This window comes from Hyperoodon ampullatus, assembly GCF_949752795.1.
Source record: "Hyperoodon ampullatus genome assembly, chromosome: X".
NCBI lineage: Eukaryota > Metazoa > Chordata > Mammalia > Artiodactyla > Ziphiidae > Hyperoodon > Hyperoodon ampullatus.
This window is the reverse complement of record NC_136913.1, coordinates 31,955,194-31,966,877: the sequence shown is the minus strand read 5'-3', so window position 1 is coordinate 31,966,877 and position 11,684 is coordinate 31,955,194. Positions and strand designations below refer to the sequence as shown.

Here is an 11,684-nt window from a genome sequence, read left to right as displayed (position 1 = left end):
CTGCTCTTCAGAGCACCTCTTCCTAGGCACATGAAGTTTTCAGCTTAGAAAATAATCTAATCTGGTCCTTAACATATTCATTAAGTGGAATGAATATTTTAAGGTCTTTCTCTCTCCCTTAAAGAAAAAAAAGTGATGTATCACCGAAGAGTAATAAGAATTGTATCTTACTTTAGATTTTCTGGAATTGGCCCAACTCTATAAAATTTTAAGAACTATGTGAAAGTGTGGAATCATCACTCTATGAAAACTGTGATGAAATTAAACATTATGTCGAACCCTTTTCTAGCTTTAACTCAAAAATAGAAATCATGAGTCTTCTATAACATTAAGTTTAAAAACACACAGAAGTGAAAAGTGCTGATTTTCAAAAAGTACAATTTTTTCCCCTACTATACATCAATGTGGAATGATTTCAGTTCTCCTGTACTAAAAGCTGGACTTTAAAAAAAACTAGTATTGTAATAATTTTAATCAGTAGTGGCTTCAGTTTCAGCTGGACCCCTAATTAGTCTTCGAATTCCTCTCTTTCCTGAAGGACCTTTCGGTTTTGCAAAACTTTGTTTATGTGCATGCTGCTTGGGGTGTACTTCTTCATAAAGGAAGTCTGCAGTCAACTCATCCCCATCGTCTATCTCGATCTTTCTAATGACATCCATTTGTAGCTGTCTTTCTACAATCTCTAGCAGAGGGCTCTTGCAGCTAGAATACAGCATCCGTTCTCTTATACTGCATGTGTATCCAGGCATTGAATAAATAAAAACTATAGACTCCAAATAGTCTCCTTCATGGGAATGTTTATACAGAAAGAAATGATAACGTGCTGAATCTCTGGGAATCCTCTTTGGCAAATCTTTTAGTTCTGTATTTATTGTGTTGGCCAAAATTATAATTTCATTTTTTATATCTATTTCCAATTGCACATAGTTGAGCTGTCTGTTATTCAATTTTTCCAAAGCCTGAAAAGCTTCTCGAGAGATAGGAAATGCTACTCCTTGTAGTGTTTGATGCTTAGTGTCCACACTCACGTCAGTTTGTACCTCATTAATTTTAATCTGTCGTAATTCTTCTTCAGCTGCAGTCAGTGGGGCAGGAGAAGACTGTGACAGCAAATATTTCTTATATCCATGTAATGACACATCTTCCTTTACTGTTCCAAACACTTCATCTTTAATGTGGCCACCTCCAAACTCCTTTTTCAGAGTTGCTCTTGTTGCTGCATACAACATTTTTTGACGAACATGAGAATGGTCTGGAGACCACGCAATGAATATCCATTCATATCCCTGGGCATTCTGAGAATCTAACCTGAATAATACGTAGCACGGTTGTTTGTCCTCCAACAGGGGTAAAACAAAGGAATCATAATCCTTATCCCAGGAATCTAAAGGCTGCCTACACGCTCCAACCACAAGTTTCTCATTTTCAATTGATATCTTCAGAAGTCTATATTTTCCATTTCTTGCTCTGGCAAAAATATCTTTAACATCCTCACTTGCTTGGATGCCGGTCTGATGGGACATGGCGGCGGCCGCGGGCTCCCGGCTCCGGCGCTGAGTGCAGCGAGCGGCCCCGGCCGGCGGCTCCGCAGGGTCAATTTTAAGCAAAATGTTAAAGTTTGTGTCTTATTTCTATGTCAGCCCCATCTACCCTCCATTACCATTATCATTTCTTCTTACATAGAACCATTTTTCTTTTGCTGTCGTATAACTACCAAATGATCCATCATTGCCCTCTATTTCGGTCTTTCCTTCTCTCTGACACATTATTAAACAAGTACCAGAATTGTATTATTCTTTTGCCCCTCCTTCATATGATGTCCCTCCTTCTGTTTTGTCAAGCCACTTCTTAATACCTGATGGCCAATTAATTTGATGAGCATATCTGTTATATTGTATTTATGGGTATCAAAGTATTAATGTGTTACCCCTTTCAGTTGACTGGCATGTCTTGTACATAAACCTTTCATGTGCAATACCAAAGAATAAAAAAAATGCTGTCTCTAAATTTAGATATTATTGCAGCCAGTGAGGAAGATGCTCAAGGGGAAAAGGGGATCATTGGAACACTTAATATCTACCATATAGTTAGTGTAGGTGCAGAAAATTATATAGCCTATATACTATTTGTTAATAATCCCCTCTGGCCCTTTCTTTTCTATGTTATAGAAATGTATACTTCTCTTGCTGGCCTTCTTTCTTCTAATATCCAATTCTTGGCTTTAAAACAAAAGGCATTTTAGTGTTTCCATGAAAGCAATCTCCGCAAAAGAAGAAAATAGTCCCTCTCTACAGATAGAAAAAAGTCACTTTTCTATATCTCAAAGCTTTCCTTGCTTAAAATTTTCTATACATCTGACAAAAATATTTAAGACACCCTGAAACAAGATGGTTTTTAAGCTTCAACCTTTAAGAAGTCTGTACTCATTTATTTTGTCACTGGGAGATTATACCTCTTAATCTCCCTCACCTATTTCTCTCCTCCCCTGTCCCCCTCCCCTCTGGCAACCATCTCTTTGCTCTCTGTATCTATGACTGTGCTTCTGTTTTGTTATGTTTGTTCATTTCTTTTGTCTTTCAGATTCCACATATAAGTGAAATCATGCGGTATTTGTCTTTCTCTGACTCATTTCACTTAGCATAATACCCACTAGGTCTATCCATGTTGTTGAAAATGGAAAGATTTCATTATTTTCTATGGTTAAGTAATATTCCATTGCATATATACATCACATTTTCTTTATCCATTTATCTATTGATTGACACTTAATGTCTTAGCTATTGTAAATAATGTTACAGTGAACATAGGGGTACATGTATGTGCATATATATTTTTGAATTAGTGCTTTTGTTTTCTTTGAATAAATACCCAAGAGTGGAATTGCTGGATCATATTATAGTTTTTTTGTTTGTTTGTTTATTTTTTTGGCCACACTGCGTGGCATGCAGAATCTTCGTTCCCCAACCAGGGAATTGAACCCGTGCCCCTGCAGTGGAAGTGCAGAGTCCCAACTACTGGACCGCCAGGGAAGCCCTGTTTTTTTAGTTTTTGAGGAATCTCCATACTGTTTTCAGTAGTGACTGCACCTTTTACATTCCCACCAACAGTGTACAAGTGTTCTCTTTTCTCCATATCCTCGCCGACACTTGTTATTTGTTGTCTTCTTGAAAATATGATAGCTATTCTGACAGGTATGGGCTGATATCTCATTATGGTTTTGATTTGCATTTTCCTAATAATTAGTGATGTTGAGCATCTTTTTTTTTTTTTTTGCGGTACGCGGGCCTCTCACTGCTGTGGCCTCTCCCACTGCAGAGCACAGGCTCCGGACGTGCAGGCCCAGCGGCCAAGGCTCACAGGCCCAGCCGCTCCGCGGCACGTGGGATCCTCCCGGACCGGGGCACGAACCCGCGTCCCCTGCACCGGCAGGCGGACTCCCAACCACTGCGCACCAGGGAAGCCTGAGCATCTTTTCATGTGCTTGTTGGCCATCCATCTGTATGTCTTCTTTGGAAAAACGTCTATTCTGGTTCTCTGCCTATTTTTTTAATTAGATTGTTGTTGTTTTTTAAAATTTTGAGTTGTATGAGTTCTTTGTATATTTTGGATATTAACCCGTTATTGAATATATTGTTTGCAAATATCTTCTCCCATTCACTAGGCAGACTTCTGTTTGTTTGTTTGTTTGTTTTTGCGGTACGCGGGCCTCTCACTGTTGTGACCTCTCCTGTTGCGGAGCACAGGCTCCAGATGCGCAGGCTCAGTGGCCGTGGCTCACGGGCACCCAGCCGCTCCACGGCATGTGGGATCTTCCCGGACCGGGGCATGAACCCGTGTCCCCTGCATCGGCAGGTGGACTCTCAACCACTGCGCCACCAGGGAAGCCCTAGACTTTTTGTTTTATTGATAATTTCTTTTGCTGTACAAAGCCTTTTAGTTTGTTATAGTTCCATTTGTTTATTTTTTGCTTCTATTTCCCTTGCCTGAGGAGACATATCCAAAAAATATTTCTAAGACCTATGGCAAAGAGCCCTGCCTTGTGCAATGGGTGCTGGCACACTGGTGGGCAGCATTGTGTCCTGGCATGGCTGGCTGTGTGGTTAAATTTTTTTTTTAATTTATTTATGGGGCTTCCCTGGTTGCTGCATTGGGTCTTCATTGCTACATGCAGGCTTTCTCTACTTGTGGCGAATAGGGGCTACTCTTCCTTGCGGTTCATGGGCTTCTCATTGTGGTGGCTTCTCTTGTTGCGGAGCATGGGCTCTAGGCACGTGGGCTCAGAAGTTGCAGCTCGTGGGCTCTAGAACACAGGCTCAGTAGTTGTGGTGCACGGGCTTAGTTGCTCCAAGGCATGTGGGATCTTCTCGGACCAGAGCTTGAATCTGTGTCCCCCGTATTGGCAGGCAGATTCTTAGCCACTGTGCCACCAGGGAAGCCTAATTTATTATTTTTAATCGAGAGATAGATTATTGATATGGAGTATTCATATATTTAGCTATTATGTTTTTGTAAGATTTGGATCACTGGAATGACATGCAGCAGTGTGTAAAAATTATAGTTATGAAGAAAATAGTTGTGTTCACATTGTCATCATTGTCATAATGACTTAATCCTTAGCATAATGAGTTGGTGATTGATGGCCAGAAAACACATTACAATTAAAAGTAGTCTGGTATACATATGACCCAGCAATCCCCCTACTGGGCATATACCCTGAGAAAACCATAATTCAAAAAGAGTCATGTACCACAGTGTTCGTTGCAGCTCTATTTACAATAGCCAGGACATGGAAGCAACCTAAGTGTCCATCAACAGATGAATGGATAAAGAAGATGTGGTACATATATACAATAGAATATTACTCAGCCATAAAAAGGAACGAAACTGAGTTATTTGTAGTGAGGTGGATGGACCTAGTGTCTGTCAAACAGAGTGAAGTAAGTCAGAAAGAAAAAAACAAATACGGTATGCTAACACATATATATGGAATCTTAAAAAAAACCAGAACCTAGGGACAGGACAGGAATAAAGACTCAGAAGTAGAGAATGGACTTGAGGACACGAGGAGGGGGAAGTGTAAGCTGGGACAAAGTGAGAGAGTGGCATTGACGTATATACACTACCAAATATAAAATAGGTAGTTAGTGGGAAGCAGCCACATAGCACAGGGAGATCAGCTCAGTGCTTTGTGACCACCTAGAGGGGTGGGTTAGGGAAGGTGGGAGGGAGACGCAAGAGGGAGGAGATATGGGGATATATGTGTACATATAGCTGATTCACTTTGTTATACAGCAGCAACTAACACAACAATGTAAAGCAATTATACTCCAATAAAGATGTTATAAAAAATTTTGAAACAACTAGAATGAATTCAGAGGAGCAGACAGGAAAAAAGCTTAATAAATAAAAGTGTATGGGAAAAATTAGTCTGGTATGCTATATAATATTAACAAAGATGCCCATGTTTGGCAAAAAGGTCAAAATTTATATCTTAATTCTTTGAAAAGTTAAAAAAATAGTATACTATTACAAAAGAATATTTTATATAATCCCCAGTTTCTTTTTTTTCAATAGAGGTTTCTTGTGCAGATATTCACCAATAAATACATGAAAGACAGTGGGACTCTAAAGTAAAAGAAATTATTCTTTCTTTCTCTCTTTATTATCTGTAATTATCCCTAAGAGATCAATAAAGCATCCAAATGGTAAGAACACACTAGTAGACAAAAGGGCATCAAGGAAAGCTGGGAGTAAGGGTCAGTGTAGAAGATTAAAACCAAAATACAAAGCTACAAACTTTGGAAACAATGATTTACTAAATAGCCACAAGTTACCTGAAAGACAATATTGCCCAAGAGGAATATTAATTACATCTTTAAAAGGTTACAGAGAAAACACCTCATTTAACTGTCTCAACTTAATGATGTTTCCATATAGTTAAAGCTTACCTTTTTTTTTTTTTTTTGGCGGTACACGGGCCTCTCACTGTTGCGGCCCCTCCCGTTGCGGAGCACAGTCTCCGGGCGCGCAGGCCCAGCGGCCATGGCTCACGGGCCCAGCCGCTCCGCGGCATGTGGGATCCTCCCGGACTGGGGCACGAACCCGTATCCCCTGCATCGGTAGGTGGACTCTCAACCACTGTGCCACCAGGGAAGCCTATTTTATATATAGTAGTGTGTATAGGTCAATCCCAATTTCCCAATTTATCCTTCCCTCCTTCTTTCCTCCTGGTAACCGTAAGTTTGTTTTCTATATCTGTGACTCTATTTCCATTTTGCATAGGAAAATTAAAAATGTTACACACATGCTAGCTTTTTCTTATTTATTTTAACATGTTTTAATCTAAAAATGTGATTCATCTTATTGTCATATCCAATTATTTTGGGGTATTAATAATTATGGGGGAGACCTTCAAGATGGTGGAGGAGTAAGACGAGGAGATCACCTTCCTCCCCCAAAATACATCAAAAATACATCTACATGTGGAACAACACTTACAGAACACCTACTGAAGGCTGACAGAAAACCTCAGACTTCCCAAAAGGCAAGAAACTCCCCACGTACCTGGATAGGGCAATAGAAAAAAGAAAAAACAGAGACAAAGGAATAGGGACGGGACCTGCACCTCTGAGTGGGATCTGTGAAGGAGGAAAAGTATCCACACACTGGGAGGCACCATCACTGGTGGAGACGGTGGGTAGCGGAGGGGGGTTTGCTTTCTGCATCTAACGTGTTTCTGGTTTTATATTTATCTTACTTTAGTATTAGAGCTTATTATCATTGGTAGATTTGTTTATTCATTTAATATGGGAAAGGAAATAGTCAATCAAGTCCAGGAAGCACAGAGGGTCCCCTACAGGATAAAACCAAGGAGAAACATGCCAAGACATATTAATCAAACTATCAAAAATTAAATACAAAGAAAAAATATTGAAAGCAGCCAGGGAAAAGCAACAAATAACATACAAGGGAATCCCCATAAGGTTAACAGCTGATCTTTCAGCAAAAACTCTGCAAGCCAGAAGGGAGTGACAGGACATATTTAAAGTGATGAAAGGGAAAAACCTACAACCGAGATTACTCTACCCAGAAAAGATCTCATTCAGATTTGGCAGAGAAATTAAAACCTGTACAGACAAGCAAAAGCTAAGAGAATTCAACACCACCAAACCAGGTTTACAACAAATGCTAAAGGAACTTCTCTAGGGAAGAAACACAAGAGGAGGAAAAGACCTACAATAACAAACCCAAAACAATTAAGAAAATGGTAATAGGAACATACATATCAATAATTACCTTAAATGTAAATGGATTAAATGCTCCCACCAAAAGACATTGACTGGCTGAATGGATCCAAAAACAAGACCCGTATATATGCTGTCAACAAGAGACCCACTTCAGACCTAGGGACACATACAGACTGAAAGTGAGAGGATGGAAAAAGATATTCCATGCACATGGAAATCAAAAGAAAGCTGGAGTAGCAATTCTCATATCAGACAAAATAGACTTTAAAAGAAAGACTATTACAAGAGACAAAGAAGGGCACTACATAATGATCAAGGGATCGATCCAAGAATATATAACAATTGTAAATATTTATGCACCCAACATAGGAGCACCTCAGTACATAAGGCAAATGCTAACAGCCATAAAAGGGAAAATCGACAGTAACACAATCACAGTAGGGGACTTCAACACCCCACTTTCACCAATGGACAGATCATCCAAAATGAAAATAAATAAGGAAACACAAGCTTTAAATGATACATTATACAAGATGGACTTAATTGATATTTATAGGACATTCCATCCAAAACAACAGAATACACTTTCTTCTCAAGTGCTCATGGAACATTCTCCAGGATAGATCATATCTTGCATCACAAATCAATCCTTAGTAAGTTTAAGAAAATTGAAATCGTATCAAGTATCTTTTTGGACCACAATGCTATGAGACTAGATATCATGGAGGCTAAACAATACACTACTAAATTACCAAGAGATCACTGAAGAAATCAAAGAGTAAATCAAAAAATACCTAGAAACAAATGACAATGAATTTTACCAGTTTGATTTAATCAGAGGTAATGCAAATATATGTGAAGGATTGTCACAATTGAAAACAATCTTATGTTTGTTAAAATGAACAATTTGTAGTAAGGGGAGTATACTCAGATTAGATGGCTAGTGGATTTTGGATTGTATTAGGCACTCTTTACAGTGGAATCAATTGGAAAAAACAATGATTGGAAATCTGTGTGTGAGATAACATGTCTAGGGCCAGGTATAATTCTTTATCCTTTTCTAAATTTAAAATGATAAAATTTTATTCTTCATGTGTAAAAATATAAATGGAAAATGCCTATAATGTTAGCAGTTTGGGTTGATTCATTCTCTAGGAAACAAGAATGTCCATGGATTCAGTTATCTAGCTTTTATCTTAAAGCACATATAATTTCAGTCCCTGCAAAAATGTATGTGAATTTTATTTGAATAAATATCCAGTAGTGACTTATTCATACATTTGGTGAATCCATTTGGCATTTATAGCATTAAAACTGTATTAAAATGAGGGTAATAATTTTCATGTTTAATCTAGTGTAGTATCTAATGAGTGTCATGTCTAATATTTGTAAAATACTAGAATCCAATAAAATCTTAGAATTATGACACAGCTCTCCAATAACATCAGTGCTTTTATTGTACATATGCTAATGGAATGTCAGATGTTAATGAATCCCTTTTATTTTGGATATATTGAACTGAAACCTTACCAGGTAAATTAATTATGTTGATTGGGAAAAACCTTTTTATTAACCCCCCCCATAATGCTGTTTATTTATGTACTTCTGTAGGCTTTAGAAATGTTCGGTATGGATCTACTAAGTACAAAAAGAAATTGGAGTTTTATTGATTTGCAGTTTCTTAAAGTCAATAGACAAAATCTAAAAAGAATAGCTAAATTATTTTTCTCTGTAGCTAATTTAAAGATCAATATCTAACATTTCTAAATTATATAAATATAAATAAATAAATAAATAAATAAATATATATATATATATACACACACATATATATAAAATCTTTGAAGGATCTGGTAGGTAGAGTCAAGGGACCCAAAAAGTACTGAGTATTTATAGTGTGTAAGGTGTTTTATACATTCTTTTAAATTTTTCAAAATAGCTATAGTAGGAAGGTATTCTTATCTCTTATTTTATTTTCTTTAATTTTGGCCATACTGTGCAGCTTGTGGGATCTTAGTTCCCTGACCAGGGATCGAACCTACACCCTCAGCAATGAAAGCACAGAGTCTTAACCACTGGACCACCAAGGAATTCCCTCTTATCTCTATTTTAAAAGTAAGAGAATCCATGCTCAGAACGGTTACAGGAAATTAGACATGCAGAAGAAATTTAAACCTATTATATTACTGATTTCAAATTTTATTTTGTTTCAGTGCTGCCTTAACTTTCCTTTTGTGGCTGGCTGCTTGTTTTCTATTTCAAATAAATTTGAAATACAACTTGTTGTTTAATCTTGGAAGAAAATATATTCCACTCCCAAATCTGAATTTGAGTGAGTGCTCATAAGATATTTTCATAGGATTATCTTGAAAATTCTCATGGTATCAATTGCTATTTTGTACCTGGTACACACACAGAAAATACCTTCTGATAAGTAGAGAGACCATAAAATTCATTGACCATAGGAGCACAATTTTAGAGAGGGAAAGGAAATGTCAAAATATTCCAAATTATGAAATTTTGGTTACAATGGCTTTTATAATATCAGTGCTTAAAACAGTTTTATCCAAAAACTATACTTTTAAAATTAAAATTGTTTATATATACATATGCATAATCTAAGACACTATATTTTCTGTATCTTAAGAATGACATAAAAAGAATAATTTTCATTGGTCATAATTGCTTACTTTAATCAGTTTCTTAGCTCTGTTTGTCTGTATTATCATTGCATTGTTCTCTTTAATATAATCAGGTTTAAATGTAAAGGATATGACCATGCAGGTACTAAAAGAAAACATGGTTCTGTTCCTCTTTAACCTCAGTGTAGGGAAGTTCTTTCTAACTATGATTCAAAATCCAGAGGCAATAAAACAAAAGATTGATAAATTTGACTATAAATTCTTTTGCAGCAAAACGTGCTATGAAAATGTCAAAATACAACTGTCAAAGTGCAGGAATCTGTGATACATACTGCAGACAAAGAACTAGCATCCCTAATATGTAAGGGATTATGAAAATTAAGGAATAAAGGGCCAGAAACATGATAGAAAAATGTGTATATATATATTTTAAAAATATGTTATATACATATATATATATATATATATATGTCTCACATCTTCTTTATCCATTCATCTGTTGATGGACACTTAGGTTGCTTCCAATATCTTGGCAATTATAAATAATGCTGCTCTGAACATTGGGATGCATGTATCTTTTTGAATTAGTGTTTTTGTTTTTTTTTTCAGATATATACTCAGGAGTGGAATTGTTGGATAATATTGATTTTAGTTCTATTTTTAGTTTTTTGAGAACTTCCATACTGTTTTTCACAGGGCTGCAAAGATTTACATTCCCACCAACAGTGTAGGAGGGTTCCCTTTTCTCCACACCCTTTCCAGCATTTGTTATTTGTAGACTTTTTAATGATGGCCATTCTGACTGGTGTGATACCTCCTTGTTTTGATTTGCATTTCTCTAATAATTAGCAATGTTGAGCATCTTTTATGTGCCTATTGGCCATCTGTATTTCCTCTTTGGAAAATTGTTTATTCAGTTCTTCTTCCCATTTTTTAATCAGGTTGTTTGATTTTTTTGATGTTGAGTTGTATGAGCTGTTTGTATATTTTGGAAATTAAGCCCTTGTTGGTCACATCATTTGCAAATATCTTCTCCCATTCTGTAGGTTGTCTTTTTGTTTTGTTGATGATTTCCTTTTCTGGGCAAAATCTTGTAAGTTTAATTACTTCCCATTGGGTTTTTTTTTTTTTTGCTTTTATTTCCTTTAGTTTTGGAGACAGATCCAAAAAAATATTGCTGTGATTTATGTCAAAGGGTGTTCTACCTATGTTTTCTTCTAGGAGTTTTATGGTATCTGGCCTTACATTAAGGTCTGTAATCCATTTTGAATTTATTTTTGTACATGCTGTTAGAGAATATTCTAATTTCATTCTTTTACATGTAGCTGTCCAGTTTTCCTGGAACCACTTATTGAAGAGGCTGTCTTTTCTCCATTGTATATTCTTGCCTCCTTTGTCGTAGATTAATTGACCATAGGTGTTTGGCTTTATTTCTGGGGTCTCTATCCTGTTCCATTGATCTCTGTGTCTGTTTTTGTGTCAGTACCATACTGTTTTGATTACTGTAGCTCTGTAGTATAGCCTGAAGTCAGGGAGTGTGATTTCTCTAGCTCCGTTCTTTCTCAAGGTTGTTTTGGCTATTCAGGGTCTTTTGTGTTTCCATACAACTTTTAAAATTATTTGTTCTAGTTTTGTGAAAAATGTCATTGGTATTTTTGTAGGGACTGCACTGAATCTGTAGATTGCCTTAGGTAGTATGGTCCATTTAACAATATTGATTCTTCCAATCCAAGAACAGAGTATGTCATTCCATTTGTTTGTGTTGTTTTCAGTTTCTTTCATCACTGTCTTATAG

General features: G+C 36.7%; 1 protein-coding gene across 1 annotated transcript; it reads right to left on the bottom strand.

Annotated features, from left to right (window-relative positions):
* Window positions 1-470: 470 nt before the first annotated feature.
* On the bottom strand, window positions 471-1,523 carry LOC307068981 (twinfilin-1; the record flags this gene model as incomplete). Its single annotated transcript, XM_079727116.1, has 1 exon — window positions 471-1,523. The coding sequence occupies one exon, from the start codon at window positions 1,521-1,523 to the stop codon at window positions 471-473; it is 1,053 nt and encodes a 350-aa protein (XP_079583242.1).
* Window positions 1,524-11,684: the final 10,161 nt, after the last annotated feature.